This window comes from Manis javanica, chromosome X (genome assembly GCF_040802235.1).
Source record: "Manis javanica isolate MJ-LG chromosome X, MJ_LKY, whole genome shotgun sequence".
Classification (NCBI taxonomy): Eukaryota; Metazoa; Chordata; class Mammalia; order Pholidota; family Manidae; genus Manis; species Manis javanica.
In genome coordinates this window covers 44752714-44775138 of record NC_133174.1, presented here as the reverse complement: position 1 = coordinate 44775138, position 22425 = coordinate 44752714, and the positions used below count along the sequence as shown (strand labels likewise).

Sequence of the window (22425 nt, the reverse complement as noted above, 5' to 3'; positions counted from 1 at the left end):
ATGGACCAGCTACATGAAGAGTAGCCGGGAAGCAGATGTTCCCCGTGTGGCTGGGGGCCAGACAGAAGGGTGGTGAGGGGGGAACACAAAGGGAACTGGCATCCTCTGGCCTGCCAGACCACGCTGGAGGAGCTCAGGGGCAAGGGGAGAGGGCAGGGATGAGAAGCACTGTGCAAAAGTGGGGGCACCGGGGGTAGACGATTGGGTGGGTTGAAGTGCGCCACAGGGTGTGAGCGCGCGCGCGCCTGCGATCCCCGGCGGGTGAGGGGAGTCTGGCGGGAAGGAGAACCCCCCCCACACACCGCCCCGCCCACCCACACGCGGAATCGCATGCGCTCTGGGGACCCGGTGGAAAGGGCTTTTGTTGGGAAAGCGGGCGGGCAGGCAGGCAAGCGGGCCGGAGTTGGGGGCGGGGAGGGGTCCGCGCATGCGCAGACTACCCAGCTGCGGGAGGTGGGGGTGCGCAGAGAAAAGGGGCGGGGTGGTCGGAGCTGCTGTGCTGGCAGCAGTAGGCGAGGGCGCGGCTGCGGGGTTCCTGGTGCTGAGGACGGACGCCATTGGAGCCCCAGGGAAGGTAGGGATCCAGCCCCAGATGGGACCGGGAGAGAGCGAGTGGGACCCGCACGCTGCGGCCTCCCCACCCCACCCCCACACCCGGACCTGAACAAAGCCCAAGCACTCAGAAGCCGAGCCCCATTAGACCCACGGTCCAGGTAGGAGCCCCGGTCGCGCCACCAGACCCAGCCTCCCGGATCCGAGCCCTCCTGACACCGGAGCCCTCATCCGAATCCCTGTAGCCGACCCGCGTGTTCGGTGGGTGCTGAGCTTCCTTAAAATGGAGGCCCCACCTCCCCACCCCAACCACTCCTAGGTCACCCCAACCACTCCTAGATCACTCCAACCGAGCTGACCGCTTTGCCCCATTCCTGGCGTCGCAATCCTGGGATTTGAGACTGCCAGCGCTCCAGTTCGAGCGTCACTCAGTGCCAGCCCGCCTCCCCGCTTAGCGCTCTTGTATGAGCCCAACCTAGATCCGGATCAGCTGAATCCCCACCCGGACCCAGCCAAGGGGTCCCTGGGACACAGTTTCCCAGAGCTTCCCGCGGTCCCCGTTGTTTGAGCCCTCTCATCTCATCTGCTGCCCCTTCATCCTGCTCGCGTGCTCCAGCCCTTTAGATTGAAGCCCTTTGTTTCTCCCTCTCTCAATACACCCTCCTTGGGACTCTTCAGAAGCAAGACCACCAGTCCACTCCATATTCAAATCTAGCCGCTGGGGTGGCGAGCCTGTCCACCTTAACCCCCCCTTTCAGTGTGGGGCCCTCAGCTCCTCCATCCCTCCCCTAGGGCTCTGCCTCTCACAGAGTCTACCTGCGCCACCCCACCCCCTGCACCCTATGCTCCACACTGCCTGGTAACCTGGTGATTGCTACCCCCACCTCCTGAGAGATGCCACCCCTTGTTCCGGAGGAGGCCTCAGCCTCGCCCTCAGGCTGGGCTCTCTTCTCCTTGGGACCCCCATTCCCCCAGCATGGCTGAGGGAAGCTACCACATGGAACCCGAAAGCTACAACGTTGAAGACATGGAGGAGGGTAGCGATGAAGTCGGGGAAGAAGAGATGGAAGGAAACGACTATGAGGAATTTGGTGCCTTTGGAGGCTACGGCACCCTCACCAGCTTCGACGTCCGTATCCTCAGAGCCTTTGGGAGCCTGGGTCCAGGCCTTCGCATCCTATCGGTGAGGCCCCTTGTCGGCCACCTGCTGACCCTGGCTCTCCCCCAGCCCGCTCTCTGAATCAGCCAGGGGACGAGAAGAGGGGGAGATGAAGGGGAAGGGCTTGGGCAGGAAGGGACTGCCCAGCTCCCCCCAGCCACCCCTGTGCTGTTGGGAGAAAGAGGGCTGGGGCTGGGACCGGGCCTCGTGGGTAGCCAGGAGGAGGCTGGCCAGCGCGGGGAGAGCAGGATGCTAGTGTAGAGTGGCCTGCCTTCCCCTAGCCTTCTCTCTGCCCTTGCAGAATGAGCCCTGGGAACTGGAAAACCCTGTGCTGGCCAGGACTCTGATGGAGGCATTTCAGCTGGACCCAGAAGCACTTGACAGTGAGGCGGCCACCCGGGCTGCCAACGTAGCCCGCGCCGCTGCCTCCAACCATACCGCTCGAGCTGCTGCCGCCGCTGCCCGTGCCACCTACAATCAGGTGGTCGCCAACCACCCTGTGGCTGAAGAACAGGCTCCAGGAGAAAGTGCCCAGCCCATGACATCCACGGCCGAGGCTCAGGCAGCCACCCCTGAGGCACCCCTTGCTTCTCCACGCATCTCCCAGATGCTAGTCAAGAGAGAGATGGCCGCCCCTGGGCCCACAGCCACCTCCACCCTGCCCCAGACAGCCTCGCAGGCCCAGAAGGCTGCTAGTGGGGGCCCGAGTACTGCCTGTGCTTTCTCTCCGGCTCCATGTGCCAGTGAGAGGGATGCCCTGCGGCCCAAGACAGCCTTCCTGGGTCAGAACGATATCTTTAATTTCACCCAGCCAGCAGGTGTCAGTGGCATGGCCTTCCCACGCCCCAAGAGACCCGCCCCAGCCCAAGAGGCTGCCACCGAGGGCCCCAGTGCTGCCTCCTCGGGGGGGGCCCAGGCAGCATCTGCCACGGAGGGGGCCGCCACCCGGCCCAAGACAACCAAGTCTGGGAAGGCTCTCGCCAAGACTCGGTGGGTAGAGGCTCAGAATGTTGTGACAGCCGCTGCTGCCAAGGCCAAGGTGGCCACGAGCATCCCTGAGCCTGAAGGTGCAGCTGCCCCTGCTCAGTGCAGCACAGAGCCCTGGGCCAGGATGGGAGGCAAGAGGACCAAGAAGGTGAGACCTCCCCTCTCTCTCCAGCCCCCCTTGCTCCCCTCCTTTCTCTGCCCTCCCCTCTCCTCAGGGTTCTCCAACACAAGTTTGCTAGCATGCTTTTACTGCACAAGGTCCCTACGCTCAGGCCTGGAGAGCGAAGAGGTTGGCTCAGTGCCTGACACCTAGTAAGCACTCAGCACATGTCATCCACTATCTGTACTACTATTATTTCCAATACCTGCTCTGGGTAAGATGTGTGTGGGCGCTTTGGCATGGTGAGCCTGGTAGCCCCGGGTCTCCTCTCTCTAATGCTTCAGTCCAAGCACCTGGATGATGAATATGAGAGCAGCGAGGAGGAGAGAGAGCCTCCTGTGGTCCCACCGCCCTGGAGAGCATCACAGCCCCCACTGGCAGTGCGGGCTCAGATGGCCCCTCGGCCCCCGGTGGCCCTGAAGTCCCAGGTGCCCTCAAGGCATGTATTGTGCTTGCCGCCGCGCAACGTGGCCCTTCTACAAGAGAGGGTAGGTCTACCCTTGCTCCACCTCCCTCCTTGTTTTCAGGCCAGTTCATCGAGGTACCCGTCCATGCCTTGTTCTCCCCATGTGCTCCTCCTCTCCAGGCAAATAAGTTGGTGAAATATCTGATGATTAAGGACTACAAGAAGATCCCCATCAAGCGCTCAGGTGGGCAACCTGTGCCCCCTCCCTGAGCTCTGCCCTCCCCCCACAGCCCTACCCTGGGCACCTCCCATCACCAACCCCACCCACCAGGCCTCGGCTCATCGCTCCATTTGCATAGGACTGGGTCCTGACTGTGCTCCCCTCAGCAGGGCCGCCCCAGGGGCTGCACCTCTGTGGCCCCTGCTCAGCCCAGGGGCTCTCCCCCATCTCCCTTCTTGCAGACATGCTGAAGGACGTGATCCGAGAATATGATGAACATTTCCCTGAGATCATCGAGCGAGCAACGTACACTCTGGAAAAGGTGGGCGTGGGGATGGGGGAAGGCAGCCCTGTGGGACGAGCGGCTGAGAAGCCTTGCACCCTGCAGCCCCTCCAGGCCTGATTTCGGTACTGCCTGCTCTGGAAGCCTTCCTTAGCCTGTCCTCCCGGGACCACGCACTGCATACTTCCTGCCCTCGTGCTGCCTGAGCATCTGTGGTCTGTCTGGTGAAGTGGGTCCCTGGGGCCTCGGCCAGGGCCACAGCTCCCAACGGGACAGGTCCTTCGCTTCCTCTCTCCTCCAGTTCTCCCCCAGGACTTTGGGTTCTCCACTGAGGAAAAGTTCCTGCAGGGAATTGCGTGACTGCCTGCAGAACGCCCAGCAAGGATTTTGGATCTCACGGTTCCGTTTTCTCCCCCATGTAGAAGTTTGGGATCCACCTGAAGGAAATTGACAAGGAACAGCACCTGTACATTCTTGTCTGCACGCGGGATTCTTCAGCTCGCCTCCTGGGAAAGTGAGAAAGGGCAGGCGGGTTGTGGCCTTCCTGAAGAGAAACAGGAAAACAGGCCTTTAGTGCCTAGCTCAGAACTGCCCACAGTTACTGCGGTGCCCAGTGATTACTGGATGAAAGGGGTAGTAGCAGGGGGAAGGGGGGTTGGGGGGAGGCCTTGCTGCTGTCAGGGGTTCACCCCTGCCCTGTCGGCCAACCCCCAACCTTCTTAGGAAAGCGGGCTTCTTGTTACTTGTCTCTTCCTCCTAAGTACCTGGCCCTGGCTTGGCAGAGTGGTCCTGAGGCAAGCTTCACACCAAGTGTAACTTCTGAGGTGCGAAGGGCAGGGCAGGGCAGGTCTCTATGTGCCTCTGGACGCACGTTGCCAAACATTTGCACCCTGCCTCACCCCGTCCTGGGCAGAACCCTGGGAGGGGGCGTTAGCATCCACATTTGATGGATGAAGTGATTCAGTCTCAAGATGGAGGAATGACTTGTCCGGATCAGGTAGCAAGCCATGTGCAGAGTGGGAAGAACTGCCCCGTGGCCAAGCAATCTGGGAGAGGCTGGTCGGGTGAGCCGGCTGCAGTCCCTTGGGCAAATGGCTGCTGGACAGCATCCCTCTTTCTACGCCTCTAGGACCAAGGACACTCCCAGGCTGAGTCTCCTCTTGGTGATTCTGGGAGTCATCTTTATGAATGGCAACTGTGCCAGCGAGGGTGAGTGGCTGGACCCGCGGCTAGGGGGAGGGGTGGGGGGCACCCACAGTGTCACCTTGGTGTGCTAAAATTTTATACCTCATCTCCTCTCCCAGCTGTCCTCTGGGAGGCCCTACGCAAGATGGGACTGCGCCCTGGGTATGATTGGGCTCTCTCTGCTCCCGCCCCTCAGTGTGATCCTTGGGCACAAGAGGCCCCAGGATTGCAATAACCTGGGGTCTGGTGTAGGGGAGCGGGCATCCTGGACGAGGTAGAGTGCAAAGGGTCTCACCGGGGTGCATGGGGAAATGGTCCTGAACTCTCAGCCCCTCTGCTCCATGTCCCCTCTCTGTCCCCAAATGAGAGATCTAAGAGGAAGCATCAGAGTTAGGGGCTCCAGGAAACCCCTACCTGGGGCTATCTCTGACAAGTGGCCTTCTGGCCTCTGCTGCATGTCCAGGCCTCCATCGGGCTGCCCCACAGACTGGGGAGTGTTCCATCTTGCTGGGGAGTGCCCCTGCCCTCATCTGGGCACTGCCACGTCTCTAGTCATGGATTCCTTTCCTTGCTCGCAGGGTGAGGCACCCATTCCTTGGCGATCTGAGGAAGCTCATTACAGAAGACTTTGTGAAGCAAAAGTAAGTACTGACCCAGTTAACTTTGGCTCACAGTCGTGTGTTCCTCGTGTGCTGGTCTGCTGAGGAAGCCATTCCCCGTCCTGTACCTTAGCAGATGGGGGATGGGTGCCTCTGGTGTGAGTGGGGTTGGGGGTTATGTGACTGTTGGGGAGAGTAGAATTCCTGGGCAGGCTTGGGGGAGAGGAGCACAAGGTGACTGAGAACACGGTGTCAGGTGGGTCACAACCACCATCTCACTCGGCACCTGTCCATAGGCTGTATGAGAATTTCCCCTGCTTTACATCTCAGGAACCTGGGCTCAGCGAGTGGAAGTCTGAGCATGGCTCCCCAGAGGCCCATTCGGGCCAGGGGCCTAGCCCTCCTGACTTTCTGGCCAGGGCCCACCCTGTGTGCTTGGACCTTGGAGAATATGGTGTGCACTCACATGGGTGCACTAGCACACACTCTTGCCACCCCCCCCCCCCACACACACACACACAATCGCGGGCGTGCACATAGTACACTGCTCTTGGTTGGCTGTTTCTCCCCTTTATAGTGGTTTTCTATGGTAGACTGTCCCAGGTCTCAGCCACTGGCAAAACCCTGCAGGGGTGGGGCTGGGGGTTGTGCTCAGAGCAGGGGGCCTGAAGAAATGGCTCCTCTGTTTACAACATACCCAACAGGAACCTGGGTTTTTTGTAACAAGGGGTGCAAACCTTGTGGCCTTCCTATGAACAAATACCCTACAGGCAGTGTCCCCTGCACCTCCACGTGGCTTCTGGGCAGGACCAAGGGCCTAAGGCTTTGAAGGCCTCCATGTAGGAGGCAGAGCCCCTTGGGAGTGAGTGAGCGTGGGAGTGGGCACCGGCTGCAGGGCCAGGGCCAAGCTGCAGCTTCGGGGCTGGGAAGGTGCCACCTTGGAGCCGTTAGCACAACAACAGGTCAGCCTGGCTGGAAGCAGAAGCTTGCTATCCTCTTGCATTGAGGTACCTGGAATACAAGAAGGTCCCCAATAGCAGCCCACCTGAGTATGAATTCGTCTGGGGCCTGCGAGCCCACCACGAGACCAGCAAGATGAGGGTGCTGAGATTCATCGCCCAGGTAATGGAGAGCCTCTGTTTGGGGCCGGGCACTGGGGTTGGCACTTCCCAACCTTCCTTGTTTCTTGGTCACGACCTCCTCCTGCCATTTGTCCTATGAGGATCTTGAGGCTCAGAAAGCTTCGTAAGTAACCCACACAAGTTCACCGATGTAGTCGGGGTGCGGGATGGGGAGAAATCCATGTCTGGGTCAGATAATAGGAGCCTGATTCCCGTGCTCTTTGCTGTTATCGTGATCAGGCAAGGCGTGCGGGAGGGCATGTGGCAGGAAGCTGGTGCCAGGGTGAATGTGGGGTAGCTGTTGGGATGGGTGCTGTTTTCCATCGCAGTATCAGAACCGGGACCCCCGGGATTGGAAGACTCATTTCTTGGAGGCTGTGGATGATGCTTTCAAGATGATGGATGTGGATATGGCTGAGGAACATGTCAGGGCCCAGATGAGGGCACAGATGAACATCGGGGACGAAGCTCTGATTGGACGGTGGAGCTGGGACGACATCCAGGTGGAGCTGCTGACCTGGGACGAGGATGGAGATTTTGGCGACGCCTGGGCCAGGATCCCCTTTGCTTTCTGGGCCAGATACCATCAGTACATTCTGAACAGCAACCGTGCCAATAGGGGAACCACCTGGAGAGCTGGCCTCAGCAGTGGCACCAATGGTGGGGCCAGCACCAGCACCCTAGATGGCCCCAGCACCAGCTCCACCATCCGCACCAGAAATGCCGCCAGGACGAGCGCCAACTTCTTCTCTTGGATCCAGTGAGGTTTTCACAGATGTGACTCTGAGGGAAGGGCTGGGGAGGGGCTGTGAGCGGTCAAGGGAAGGCCGGGGCTGGGGTGGGAGCATGAGATTGGAAAGACGCGGTTCTGTTCTTCATGTCCCGCACTGTGTCACGTCTATTTATTTTCTGGTTGCCTCTGTGTCTTGTGATTACAGACAGCGCTGATGAACTGCAGCAGTCACACAGCCAGAGTGCCTCCTCAGAGTCCTTCTTGACGTAGCACTCGAGGCAGCTCCTACCTGCCCATCGGAGATGGCATGCAAGACGAAGCTCTCTGCCCTCCCTGCTTTCATTGTGTTCTTCTGTCGTGCTCACGTTTTGGGTTATCAGTGTTAACATTAAAGTTGCAAAATTAGTTGAGACGTTTCCTCCTTCACGTGCACACGTGCTACTCTGAGTGGCAGGTGGTCGGGCACTCTGGGACAAGGGGGCCCACCTCTGCCTCAAGGGCAGGCTGGTGTGCCTGGGGGTCTGGGGGATGTGGAGGTGCCAGCTGAGCGGAGACCATGAGTTTCCAAAGGAGTCCGAATACTTAGGTGACTTCCTACACGATGCAGCCCCAGTTAGACACCAATGGGGGGTGGCGGGAGACAGGATGGGGTGGAGGGTTGTGGGTTCGTGCCAACCATGCCCCCCCCCAGCAAGGGACAGGGTCCACCAGCACCCACCAGGACCCACTTCCTCCGCCCCATCTTGAAGGCACCATTCTGAAACCCTTCCCTCATGATCCACGCACAACTTGTGGCCCTCATCTCTGAGTCGGAGTCCTGAGGACAGTGAGGTAGGCCTCACAGAGACATGCTCACCCCTCCAGCTGGTAGAAGGAGGAGCTTCTTGCCAAGAGACTACATTTAATGAAAGCAAGGTAGCACGCAGACCTCCACAACCCATTGCCTGTGACCAGGCCCCAAGGACTATTGGGAGGCTCCAGGGCTGGTGACTTCTGCAGGGATGAAGCTAGGCCCACACTTCCTCACGTGGACGACAGAGAGCGAGAGACACTTGGCACCCATGGGAAGGGCATGGTAGCAGGCAAGGGCAGTGTCTAGAGCTTTCTCGGGTCCCCTGGAGATGCCCACAGCTTGGGAGGACAAGGTCTCAGGTTACGAGGACGGGGAGAGTAGTGTAAGAGCCCTTGCGCTCCCTGGCCACTTCTCCCCAAAAAGGGATTCCCCTTTCTCAGCCAGACCTCGATCCTGACCCAGACCCAGCTATATTCCTTGCTAGGCCTACTGGAAAATGAAAATGTGGGTAACTTGCTGAAAAATTAAGAATTCCAGGAGAGCGACAGCAGAGCCTTGAACAGCTGGGGAGGCCTCTAAGTGCAGGGTCCTGTGGGACTGCATACACTGCGCCCCCAAGAAGTTGACTCTGTACAGACCCCCTAATGAAAGGCTTCAGGTGGCCTTCCACCTGTTGGCCAGGGCTGTGATTCCTGTCTCCCTTGCTGCTGGGTCTGTGCTCAGCCACGTGGACACTGTGATTCTGACAAAAATTAAGTGCCCTTCCCTTTAGGATTCCAGGTGCATGGTCTGGGGTGGGGGAAGGATGAAGGATATATGATGTTTCTGGTGCTCTCTCCCCGGGATCCTCCTGGGACCCTGTTGTGCACACAGTAGGCACAGGCCTTTTCACGGATGAGGGTGGGGGCTCTCACCACAAGCCACGGGTGTGAGCTTGAGCACTGTGTGCAGAGGGCACCTAAGCTATGGCAGCTTATCTGGAAAGGGGGAGAAAGCAGCCCTCAGAAAAGGCAGTGCCAAAGAGGGTGCCACTTGCCCAGTCCTCCTGGCGTGCAGCACTCTCCCCCTTCCACCCAGTGGCCTTCTCCCAGTCAGCCTCATCAGGGGCCCGCTCCTCCCCCCCCCCACTCTGCAGGGGGAAGTGCTGAGAGCAGGGTGGGCTGGGAGGAAGAGAGCAGGGAGTCTCAGGAGCAGGGAGGAAGGAGGGAGGGCTCGGGCAATGCACACACACTGGGTTCTCCAGGAGGTCAAGCTGGTCAACTGCGAGGCAGCCACATCCTCACTCACAGGACAAATGTGACTGCAAGGTAGGTCCCCAGCTGGGCCTAAAGCCCACGACCCTCTAGGGCCAAATGTGTGCTGTGCTCACTGAGGTCGGCTGCCACTGCCTTCGAGGTGCTGACAGTGTCGTGGTGGTGAAACATCAACCTCTCACTGCTCTCTGATGATCCCCCCTCTCTCGCCCACCCCGGCTGCCCTTGCAGCCCTCCGTCTCCCTTCTTTAAGCCAGAAGGCTACCACTCATGGCTTCCCTGCTCCTGTGGTTCATCCTAGGCTTTTAAGGCCTGCCGCTGCCCTCCCAGCCTCCTGAGACATCAGGTTGGCGATTTCCTAGGCATCCATCCATACTCCTCCTCCTCCTCCTCCTCCTCTTCCTCCTCCTTCTCCTCCTCCTCCTCCTCCTACTACTCCTCCTCCTCCTCCCTGTCGTCCTTGTCATCCTCCTCAGGCCCCTGGCCTGGTGTGTTTGGTGCACTATCTCACTCCATCTCACTCTCTGGGGCTTACTGTTTCCATGGCACTCAGGACGAAACAGGCTCAGAGAAGGGAAACAACTTGCCTGAGGTCTCTGACCCAGCTCTGCCACCACCTCCACAAGGGACCTTGGACCAACTTTATCTCTCTCTGGCCCTCCATGTTCCCACCTCTCACAGCAGAGGCTTGGACTAGATGCACTCTGAGGGCGCCCTGGCTCTGAGGTCTTGTGGGTCTGCTTTCTTAGTCCCATCAATTCTCTGGGGCTCAGTGCCCTCACCTGAGTAAGAGGGGTAGGAGCAGGTGTGCAGCCCTGCCCGGCCCAGATGCCAGGGCAGCTGCTCACAGCTGCCGTGGCCTGAGCATGAAAGCTGGTAGGTAAAGCAGCCTGCAAACAGGAGGCACACGTGCCCCCCACAACTCCACACATGTCTGAGGTGGGGGAACGGGGCTCTGGAACGTACCTGAGATTGACGCCTCTCCCTGCTCCTCTGAGTCCCTTGACCTTGGGCAAGTCACTTCACCTCAGAACCTCCATTTCCTCATCTTCACAGTCAGGGTTACAGTGCCCACCTCACAGCCTCAATGACAGCACCGAGCAGTAGAGATTGGATGGTATCGGGAATGTAGCAGCACCAGGACCCCTGCTCCAACCCCCCCTCATGTTTTTCCAGTGAGGAGAGTGAGGACCAGGCAGAAGAAGGGACTCATCCAAAGTCCTGCTCTCAAGTTCCCTGGGTTCCAATTCTGTATGGTTCCATACTACAAGTGCCCTTTACTTGGGAACCAGCATCATAAAAATGATGCAAATCTGCAGGACCACTGCACACTTCAAATATGACGCTGCACTGTCCCTACACACCCTGACGGTATCCCAGACATGCTCGCGCTTCAGCATGTATGTCAAAAATGGACTCTCACACCTGAGGTGACACAGCAGTCCCTGCCAAGCCACCTGCCTTAGTTTGCGATTCCACCTTTGAATGGGAGAATATGTTTGCAAGTGATATATCCAATAAAGGGCTAATAACCAAACCACATAAAGAACTCATACAACTCAACACCATAAAATCAAACAAATAATCTGAGTAAGAAATGGGCAGAGAACTTAAATACGCAGTTTTTTTCCCCAAGAAGCCGTACAGATGGACAACATACACCTGAAAAAGATTCCCAGCATCACTAATCATTGAGGGAAATGCAAATCAAAGCCACACTGAGACATCACCTCATACTGGTCACAGTGGCTAATAGCAACAAGACAAGAAATAACAAATGTTGCTGAGGATGTGGAGAAGAGGATACCCTGGTACACTGCTGGTGCAAATGTAAATTGGTGCAGCCACTATGGAAAGCAGAACGGAGATTTCTCAAAAAACCAAGAATAGAAATGCCATATGGCTCAGTAATTCCGCTTCTGGGAACTTACCCGAAGAAGAAAATCACTAATTCAAAAAGATACATGCACCCCTGTGTTTATTGCATCATTTACAATAGCCAAGATACCGAAGTAACCTAAGTGCCCATCGATAGATGAATGGATAAAGCAGAAGTGGTACATAAATAAAGTGGAATATTACTCAGCCACTAAAATAGAAGGAAATCTTGCCATTTGTGGACAACATGGATGGACCTAGAGGGTATTATGCTAAGTGAAATAAGACAGATGGAGAAAGACAAATACCATGTGATTTTACTTATATGCGAACTCTCAGAAACAAAACAAATGAATCTCAAACAAAACTGAAATAGACTCACAAACGCAGAGAATAGATTGGTGGTTGCCATAGGGAGTGGGGTTGGGGGAAGGGTGATAGGTGAAGGGGATGAAGAGGTACACACTCCATTTATAAAATAAACTAGTCACGGGGAGGAAAGTACAGCATGGGGAATATACTCAATAATATTATAACATCTTTGTATGGTGATGGATGGCAACTACATTCACTATGGTGAGCATTTAGTAATGTATGTAGATAGCTGTCGAATCACTATTTGTACACCTGAAACCAATATAATATTGTATACCAACTACATTTCAATTAAAAGAAACAAAGTCATGTGGCTTGAAACCCTTATGTCCTTCTGGTCTGTGCTTTGAAGGAAAACAAAACAGGGAAAGGACACATTGTATATTGCAGAGGCTGCTCAAGGGAAGCTTTTCTATATTTGAACAGATAGCTGAAGCGACTCAGGGTTCAAGCCATGTGAATATCTGCTAGCGAACAAAAGAGCATTTCAGGCTGGAAAGAGATAAGAAAGGAAAACAGCATAAAGGATATTAGAGAGGGTTAAGTAAATTATAGTCTGTACATTTCATAGAATACTATGCAGATGTTAAGAGTGGTGGTCTCCATTAGTATTCAGTGGCATGGAAATATTTCCTTAATTTTTTTAATTGAAAACAAGCTAGTATATAGTTTATCCCATTGTTATTAAAGTGCGTGTGTGTGTGTGTTGTGTGTGTGTGTGTGTGTGTGTGTGTGTGTGTCTTGCCAAAGGGTTTCAGCCCCGGGAAAGTTCGCTATGGATTCAATGTGACCAAAGAAATTGACAGCAAAACGTTCTTTGGGGTGAAAGGGTTTATACCCGGCTTGTTCTCCCAGTGGTAGGTCGAGCACTAGCGTCTCTGTCTCCGCCCAGAGCACTGGGCAGAGCTCTCTATATAGCGCAAAAATAGCTTATTGCCTAAAGATGTGGAAGCAGTAGCCTAGCAACAGGCCAGTTACATCATCAGGTGGTTTAAGTTCAGTGAGGATCCTGGCCATAGGAACCCCAACTTCCCCACACTCCACCCCTCCAGGATTCTCGCCTTACAATCTACACGCTTTCAATCTTCTGCAATGGTTCCTGTGCGAAAAAGCTGGAGCACTGCAACCAGATTCCACAATAGCAACAGAGGATAACAACAATTTAGACATAATAGAAATTAAGATACAGCAAGATTTTGATACAGGTAACAAAAATTATAGTAATCCTCAAGCCAGAGGAGGACCCTAATAAAAAAAATTATAATAATCCCCACGCCAGAGGAAGTTCCCAATCCTCAGAGACTTTAGGGGCAATAAGACACATGTTTTAATGACACCAACATAGGGAAATCTTGTCCATCAGGTAGGATGCATGCAAGAGAGTGGTCCTGTGATTGGACTGTAGCAGGGAGGGGGGTCCCTTCCAGGTCTAGTATATCATACTTTTACTCCTTTCCCCATGGGGGTTAATGAAGGGTCTATATATAGTGCTACTGGAGGTGCACGCACTGGCCATTATGATAAAACAAAACTCCCCGGTAAGATGCTCCTACCTTCTGGCCTTTCAGGATATACTACTGTGGCCTTTGGGAGTCACTCTGCCGCTATTCCAGGAATACACAGGAGGCCAGCTTCCAGGCCTTGTCCCCAAGGTGCCAGGAGAGCCAGCCATCATCAGTCCATGTGTCGAAAGGTCCAAGGCCACATCCACTCAATGGAGTCTCCGGGGTTCAGTGCAGTTGTTGCTGGCAGCAAGATGTTATTCTGGTGGCCAAACCTCGGCTTCAGTGATTCTTCTTTGGTTTGTACTTGCAGTTGAATAGGGGAGGCAGCCATATGTGTTAACATGTCTGTGGGGTTCAGGGCTCCATTTTGGGGTCCCTTGTTCAAATGCCATAGCACGGTCCATAAGCAGACTGACCATCCCTGTAGACTATTGGTATCTGACTTTAGTCCACATATTAACAAGCCATTGTGCCTCTCTATCATGCCTCCTGCGGTAGGATTGTATGGCACATGAAACTTCCATTTGATTCCCAGCTGTCACACCCATTCTTGCAGTGTATGTGCAGTAAAATGAGTGCCCTGATCACTCTCAATTACATGTGGTCGGCCATAGGCAGCCAAGAGACACTCCAGGCCTCTTTTGGTCGTCTGCTGGTCTGCCGAACGGGTAGGAAAAGCAACCAGATGTCCAGTAGCTGTGTCCACACAAGTCTTCGCATACCGATATCCTTCTGACACAGGTAGAGAGAGGCCCAATATAGTCTATCTGCCACCTGACGAGGGGTAAAGTCCCCTCAGCTATTGTCCCATGTTGCTGTGGAACTCGGTGTAAGTCCCTTTTGGAGCACACGACACACTCCTGCTGGGCTTTACTAACTTCTTCAAAGGTCAAAGGCAAGCCCCACTGCCGGGCGACAGCCCACATTGTCTTTTTCCCCCCACACAACAAACGCTGATGTAACCATTGGGCTACATCAGAGGCAGGCTTTCCTTCTAACCAACATTTCTGGGCCAATTTATCTGCTTCATCATTTCCTGGAGATGCTGGTGGCAAATGACCTGTCACATGGTATACTGAAGTATTTTAGTCTGCCCACAGGCCCATAAGTCTTGCCACAATTCTTGTCCCCAAAGGGGTCAGTGACCAACCAGCCAGTTGGCATGGTACCAGGTTAGTAGCCACAGACTCAAGCCCCAATAGACAGCCCAGCTGTCAGTGAAGACAACTATAGGGGAGGGCTCCTGGCTGATCACAAGCCACACGGCCCGCAACTCTGCCCATTGGCTGCTCTTCCCCTCACCATCTTCCATACATATTGTCTCAGTCTTAGGATGGAAAGCTATGGCCATCCATTCTGGGAGCTGCCCATGGCTGGAGCCATCTGTGTACCATGCATCTTCGGGTATAGGGGCTCTTCCCTCCCGATAGGGACTCTCTGTTACTGATGGTTCAAAAGCAAGTTCTTCCTGCTTTTCACTAGTGTATGTCACCGGCCCCAACAAACGCTGGAGTTCTTCACTCAAGGGGCTACTAGAGAGGGCACTACACTGCTGTAGGTAAGCACCCCACTTGCCAGTGTGGGCGTTTGTGCCACACTACTCCTTGGCTTTTGGGTCCATTCTCATACCCACCCCAGGACGGGATAGGTGGTTATTTCCTTTATCGGGGCCATTCCAGTGATGGGTTCTGTAGCCAGCAAGACGTGATACATGGCAGCCAGTTGTTTTTCTGTCAAAGTGTATCATACCTCTGCCCCTTTCCAGAGTTGTGACCAGAATCCAACGGGTTGGCGAGTTCGTTCAAGCTGCTGCCAGAGACCCCAGCCATAACCGTCTTCAGTCACATGAACATCCAGCTCCCAGGGCCCTGATGGGTCTATCACACTCAAGGCCGACATGGCCTTGACTGCCCGTTTTGCTGTAGTAAAGGCAGATGCCCATGTCTCATCCCAGTCCCACCTGATGCCCTTTCGTACCAACCTGTATAAGGGCTTCAGAATTTGTGCCAAGTGAGGGATAAACATTCTCCAGTAGCCTAGAAGACCCAGAAACTCCTGTAGCAATGCTACAGTTGTAGGGGTAGGAAAGGCCTGGACTTTATCTATAACTGCTGCTGGTATAACTTTGGTCTTACCCAACCAGACAACCCCCAAGAATTTGACAGACACACCAGGTCCCTGAGCCTTGGTACTGTTCACAGCCCATCCTTTCTCCTGTAGATGTTGCAGCAGTTTAGGTGCTGCACCTTCTAGATCTGAAAGAGAATCGGATGTGAGCATGACATCATCAATATAATGGTACAGCCACGCCGGGGTGGTTTCTCCCATGTAGCCAAGTCCTGGGCTACAAGTCCATGTCAGATGGTGGGGCTGTGGAGGTATCCCTGTGGAAGGATGGTGAAAGTCCATTACCGTCCTTCCCACGTGAAGGCAAACCATTCCTGACTTTCCTGCTAAATGTCAATGGAAAAGAAGGCATTAGCAAGATCTACCACATAATGGTATGTTCCTAGTTCATGGCTGAGGGTATCCATCAAGCCTGAAATAGAGGAGTCAGCAGTATGCATAGGGGGTATGTCTTTATTCAGTTCTCTGTAATCCACAGTCACACGCCAGGTGCCATCTGGCGATTTTACTGGCCACACTGGGGAATTGAAAGGACTATGGGTGGGCTTTATAATATCCACCTTTCCCAGATCCTGGAGAGTTTCTCCAGTCTCTTTATTCCCACCAGGCCGTTTGCACTGTTTGGTATCAGTCACCCGCCGAGGCACAGGCAAAGCTACAGGTGGGTGCCTAGCACGTCCCCTCAGAACTGCCTTCACCACACACACGTACTCTCAGTCTGAACTCACCTGCAGTGGTCTGCAACCATAGACCCTGCAGGATATCAATCCCCCAAATATACTAAAGGATAGGAGATATATACACAGTATACTCTTTTGGAGGTGCGTGCCCTATTCCCAAAGGGATTTGGGCTTTTCTCACTCTGATAGCCTTACCCCCATATCCATCTATGAGAGTGGGGGTCCCAGGGAACCATTAAGGGTTACCATGATTCAGTGATCATTCAGCCCCTGTGTCCACCAGAGCCAGGACATGTTGTATGTTCACTGGGGACCAATGGATAGCTATTTCAACATGTGGCCTCCGGGATCCCCTGGTCCCTCAGGGAAGATACCTTGACCTTCCCCTCAGTCAAACCGCATTCCTCAGTCACCTTCCTGTGTGGGCCCAAGTGAGGTTGGCTTGCTCTCCAGCAGGAAGTCTTGCAAACACACAGCCGGACTCGTGGCTCTGTCTCTGACCTCTGCCTCTTTGTTCTTAATGGCTGTAACTGCTGCTCTGGTTTCAGTTGTTGCCATAGCTCCAGTAAGATCCTATTTGACTTCCCATCTGATTTCCTTCCATCTGCTCCTGCCCATATTAAACCAACCCACATCTGGGTCCTCGTAACCTTCATGGGGCCCTTTAAATTCTTCTTGTGCATAGCAGATCTTATTTCTTTCTGAGTTTCTCATTGCTTCAGCCTCTGCTAAGTCTGCTACTGCATGTGTCACCTCGCTTATGGGGTGCCCTAAGTGAGGGGAAAGAATGGCCACTAGGGACCCAAAGAGGAATGTAGGAGCCATTTGCAGTACAATATTTCTCATCCCAGTAGTGAAAACCTCTTCATCTGGGCCATAATTCTCTGGACTACAGATGGCATTTCTTATGCCTAGCTCTCATAGCACCTGTTGGAGCTCAGCATATGTCTGCCATCTAACAGGAGAGGATGGCAGATCACCCGGATTGGGCCATGCAACACAAAGTGTAGCCATAAGCCAATCGAGGAGGGAGTGACTCCCTGGGGTGTGATGTGCATTTTGTAATCACTGCCTCAAGGCGGGCTGCACTGTCAGGGAAGACAGTTTTCCCATCTCTGATCCTGACAGAACAATTCCATCCACCCCTAAGTCCCACAGACGCAGGAGCCAAAGCTGATATTGACTCTGAGGGCTTCTGCCTAAACTGGGAGGCCAAATCCACCAGCTCAGCCTGAGAGTATAGGGGCAGAGCATAGAGTGCTCCACAATCTGGGGAGGGGGCCGCTCCCCTACTTGGGGAACTTTCAGCTTCTGGTTCTTTATTTTATTTACAACCACTGGGCATGCTTTCAATACAGGAGGGGCCAGTGCCTCTGACACCACCCCTTCATCCTTCCCCAGCTCCTCCATTTCTGGGGCTGATGGCACCTTTCTCTCCCCTCTCCAGAGTGTCTCCTCTGCTACAACCTTTACCTTTTCTACTGTGCCTCGCACCAATGCTACCTCAGTCCTCAGAAGCTCTCTTACCTTCACCTCAATCTTCGCAGCTGACATTCTCATGCCACCTCCGCCTGTGCTTCCCTCAGGAGTTCATCTTTTTCCTTGATGGCCTCTTCTGCCTTCAGAACACCTGGCAGCACTGCCATCTCGTTCTGTAAGGAAGGTTTTTACCTCTTCAATGGCACCTTGCTGCCAGCGTTCTTGTGCTGCCTCCTCTTGCATTTATGCCATTTCCTTCTTCAGGGAATCCACAGAAGTTTGCAGCTCGCATTCTCACTCCACCATTTCTTGGGTCTCTTCTGTAGACCTTTTTAATACTGTGAGAAGCAGCCAACCCACAGTCCCCGCTGCCTCACGGGCACTCTGTCTCTCAAAAGACCTACTTACTATACCAAGGGCCACCCCTACAGCCTCAGGCGTCACCTCCACTTGCCTCCAGTCCTGGGGTGGTGCCCAGTCCTCTAGGAGGCAAACCACCTCAGACCACATACCCATTGGGGGCCAATCCACTGTCTCCCCATTCACAGGGGCAGTCCGCTGAAGCACCCCTCCCGTAAGGGCAGCCCGTCTTTTTCCTTGGTCAACAATGAACCCTGCCAACTTTCACCAATCGTATTGCGAATGGGTTTCAGCCATGGGCAAGTTCGCTATGGATTCACTGTGACCAAAGAAATTGATAGCAAAACGTTCTTTTTTTCTTTTTTTTAATGGTTTATTACCCAGCTTGTTCTCCCGGCAGTAGGTCGAGCACTAGCATCTCTGCCTCTGCCCAGAGCACTGGGCCAAGCTCTCTATGTGGTGCTGTAATAGCTTATTGCCTATAGGTATGGAAGCGGTAGCCTAGCAACAGGCCAGTTAAATCATCAGGTGGTTTAAGTTCAGTGAGGATCCTGGCCATAGGAAACCTAACTTCCCCACACTTGCCAATGGGTTTCAGCCCTGGGCAAGTTCAGTATGGATTCAATGAGACCAAAGAAATGACAGTTGAGTGTCCTTGGGGTGAAAGGGTTTAAACCCAACTTTATTCCCATGGTGGCAGGTCAATCACTAGAATCCCACCCACTCAAATTGAGTCTGCATGCAGCAAGCCGGTCTCTGCCTCGGTGTCTCTCTACCCCCGCAGGCATCTCAGTCTCCATCCTCAGCGCTGCCACCAATCCAGCCTCTGCTCTCCTGCAGCCAGCCGTGTGGCCATGCCGCCATCTAGCCCAGAGCTATATGGGTGGAGGTCTTTATATAGACTCAATAACAATGTATTGCCCACATGTGTGTAGTGAGCTAGCCAACCAGGGCCAGGTGAGAATCCTGGCCACATGAACCTTCACTTTATCCACAGCCACTTACATACCCAACAGAAGTCTTGTGTCTGAAAAGTATAAATACTGTCAAAACTCAACAGTAAGAAAGCAACGAAAGATGCTCAACATCACTATTCATCAGGGAAATGCAAATCAAAACCACAATGTGACATCACCTCACACCAGTCAGAGTGGCTAGTATCCAAAAAATTAAGAAGTAACAAGTGTTGGCGAGGATGTGGAGAAAAGGGAACCTTCATGCCCTGTTGGTGGGAATGTAAATTGGTGCAGCCACTATGGAAACCAATATGAAAGTTTCTCAAAAAACAAAATATAGAAATACCATATGACCCAGTAATTCCACTTCTGGGAATTTACCTGAGGAAAACAACATCACTAATTCAAAAAGATATAGGCACTCCTATGTTTATTGCAGCATTAGTTACAATAGCCAAGATATGGAAGCAACCTAACTGTCCATCAATGGATGAATGCATAAAGAAGAAGTGGTACAGATACACGATGGAATATTACATAGCCATGAAAAGTAATGAGCTCTTGCCATTTGTGACAGCATGGATGGACCTAGAGGGTATTATGCTGAGTGAAATAAGTCAGGCAGAGAAAGACATATACCATGTGATTTCACTTATATGTGGGATCTCACAAACAAGACAAACAAACAAGCCCAAAATAGACTCATGATTACAGAGAGCAGACTGGTGTTGGCCATAGGGGACAAGGGTAGGGGGATGGGTGAAATAGGTGAAGGGGACAAAGAGGAGCAAACCCCCAATTATAAGTTAAACTAGTCACACAGAGGGACGTGCAGCATGAAGAATATAGTAGATAATATTGTCACATCTCTTTATGGTGACACATGGTAAGTACACTTACTGTGGTGAGCATTTAGTAATGTATATACCTGTTGAATTACTATGTTGTAAGTCTGAAACCATTGTTGTAATATTGCTGATCCACATTAGTTCAATAAAAAATGAAAAAAATTATTTGAACAGATGCTTCAACACAAAGGATACATAGGTGGCAACTGAGCATGTGAAGAGATGTTCACCCTCACCAACTGTCAGGTAATGTTAATTAAAACTAAGGCAAGTTCTCGGGATTGCTGTATTAAAATCGCTAAAACTAAGAAACAAAAACAAAAAAAAACGAAGCTCACAAGGCAAAGAAAGAAGCAAACAAATGAAAAATCACCTGACAGCACCAAATGGTGTTGACGATGGACAGCAAATCCATTTATCACATGCTGTGGCAGGGATCGTGAAGTGGTACAGCCACTCTGGAAAAGGGTTGTACTGTTTCTCACAAAGGTAAACATACACCAAGCCATATGAGCCAGGGCCAGCAATCTCACCCCAAAGTATTTCCCCTAGAGAAGTGAAGATGTGAGTTCCCACAAACCCCTGTACATGAATATTATGACAGCTCTGTTTGTAACCACCAAAACCTTGAAACAACCCATATGTCCTTCAACATAATGCATTATTTCCACATAGTTGGAAATAATACGTTATTTTATTATATTATGATACACAGTTCTAGTCAGTGGTAGAAAGGGATGAACTGTTGATACAGTCAACAACTTGGATGAAACTCAAAAGTGTTATGCTCAGTGATAGAAGCCAGTCTCAGAAGGTTACATTTAAAATGGTTCCATTTATATGCTCTTCTTGAAAAGACAAACCTATCTTGACTGAGAACAGAGCAGCGGTGCCGTGCTTAGCTGTGGAGAGAGGGGGTAGCACTGGAGACTTCTTGGGAGTCATGGAACTATTTTATGAATTGTGGTGGTGATTACAAGAATCTATACATGTGGTAAAATGCCTATAACAGGGTGTCCAAAAGGTCCCTGAATATTACTTTCAAAATAAAATTTTAAAAGTAATGGTGAAATAATTTTCTTCAAACAAAATAAGTATGAGGGTTGTACACCACTGGCCTGCACAACTGAATGTATTTCTTTAGGATTAAAGAAAACCATACCATATATAAACCCAGACCAACACAAAGGTGTGAATAGCTATAGAAATGGGAAATATGTGAGGGGGAAATTTTTTCAAATTACATTTTAAAAGCTCTTAAAACATTAGCTGAATGCCCAAAACTACTAGATCTAATATCTGAACTGAGCAAAGTTGCGGGATACAAAATTAATACACAAAAATCTGTTGCATTCCTATACACTAATGATGAACTAGCAGAAAGAGAAATCAGGAAAACAATTCCATTCACAACTGCATCAGAAAGAATAAAATACCTAGGCATAAACCTAACCAAGGAAGTGAAAGACCTATACCCTGAAAACGACAAAAGAAATTAAAGAGGACACTAATAAATGGAAATTAATCCCATGCTCTTGGCTAGGAAGAATTGATATTGTCAAAATGGCCGTCCTGCCTAAAGCAATCTACAGATTCAATGCAACCCCTATCAAAATACCTACAGCATTCTTCAATGAACTAGAGCAAATAGTTCTAAAATTCATATGGAACGACAAAAGACCCGGAATAGCCAAAGTAATCCTGAGAAGGAAGAATAAAGCAGGGGGGGAATTACACTCCCTGACTTCAAGCCCTACTACAAAGTCACCGTAATCAAGACAATTTGGTACTGGCACAAGACCAGACCCAAAGACCAGTGGAACTGAATAGAGAGCCCAGATATAAACCGAAGCATATATAGGCAATTCACATACGATAAAAAAGCCATGGATATACAATGGGGAAATGACAGCCTTTTCAAGAGCTGGTGTTGGCAAACCTGGACAGCTACATGTACGAGAATGAAAATGGATCATTGTCTAATCCCACGCACAAAAGTAAACTCAAAATGGATCAAAGATGTGAATTTAAGTCATGAAACCATAAAACTCTTAGAAAAAAAACACAGGCAAAAAACTCTTGGACACAAACATGAGCAACTTCTTCATGAACATATCTCCCCGGGCAAGGGAAACAAAAGCAATAATGAACAAGTGGGTCTATATAAAACTAAAAAGCTACTGTACAGCAAAGGACACCGTCAGTAGAACAAAAAGACATCCTACAACATGGGAGAATACATTCACAAATGACATATCTGATAAGAACACATAATGACATCCAAATTATATAAAGAGCACATACACCTCAACAAACAAAAAGCAAATAATCCACTTAAAACATGGGCAGAGGAGCTGAACAGACTGATCTCCAAAGAAGAAATTCAGGTGGCCAATAGGCACATGAAAAGATGCTCCACATCGCTAATCATCAGACAAATGCAAATTAAAACCACAATGAGATGTCACCTCACACCAGTAAGGATGGCCAACATCAAAAAAGACAAATAACAACAAATGTTGTTGAGGATGTTGAGAAAGGGGAACCCTCCTACGCTGCTGGTGGGAATGTAAACTAGTTCAACCCTTGTGGAAAGCAGTATGGAGGTTCCTCAAAATGCTCAAAATACACTTACCATTTGACCCAGGAATTCCACTCCTAGGAATTTACCCTAAGAATGCAGGAGCCCAGTTTGAAAAAGACACATGCACTCCTATGTTTATCGCAGCACTATTTACAATAGCCAAGAAATGGAAGCAACCTAAG

At 51.8% G+C, this 22425-nt stretch overlaps 1 protein-coding gene and 1 non-coding gene across 6 annotated transcripts; both read left to right on the top strand.

Moving 5' to 3' along the window:
- The first annotated feature begins 417 nt into the window (after positions 1 to 417).
- Positions 418 to 7810, top strand: LOC108405378 (melanoma-associated antigen D4-like). Of its 5 annotated transcripts, none has more exons than XM_017673518.3 (13): positions 418 to 574; positions 1528 to 1735; positions 2013 to 2846; positions 3143 to 3346; positions 3445 to 3508; positions 3727 to 3806; positions 4190 to 4281; positions 4897 to 4976; positions 5072 to 5114; positions 5531 to 5593; positions 6559 to 6673; positions 7002 to 7432; positions 7611 to 7810. In XM_017673518.3, exons 2-13 carry the CDS (start codon positions 1529 to 1531, stop codon positions 7618 to 7620), a joined length of 2223 nt encoding a protein of 740 aa, XP_017529007.1. In that variant the 5' UTR covers positions 418 to 574; position 1528; the 3' UTR covers positions 7621 to 7810. The 5 variants fall into 5 exon arrangements, with proteins under 5 accessions (XP_017529007.1, XP_073083532.1, XP_017529011.1 ...); XM_017673522.3 differs by having other exon boundaries at positions 462 to 713; XM_073227430.1 differs by having other exon boundaries at positions 462 to 713; positions 872 to 1735.
- Positions 6194 to 6323, top strand: LOC118969394 (small nucleolar RNA SNORA11). The gene has a single exon (XR_005057333.1). It is a non-coding gene; the product is annotated as a small nucleolar RNA SNORA11 (small nucleolar RNA).
- Positions 7811 to 22425: the final 14615 nt, after the last annotated feature.

Bases quoted from the DNA above. Each gene is read 5' to 3' on its own strand.
- LOC108405378 (XM_017673518.3), top strand. From the start codon at position 1,529: ATGGCTGAGGGAAGCTACCACATGGAACCCGAAAGCTACAACGTTGAA. The intron at 3,509-3,726 runs GTGGGCAACCTG...CCCTTCTTGCAG, and splicing joins GATCCCCATCAAGCGCTCAG to ACATGCTGAAGGACGTGATC. The intron at 5,594-6,558 runs GTAAGTACTGAC...TCTTGCATTGAG, and splicing joins GAAGACTTTGTGAAGCAAAA to GTACCTGGAATACAAGAAGG.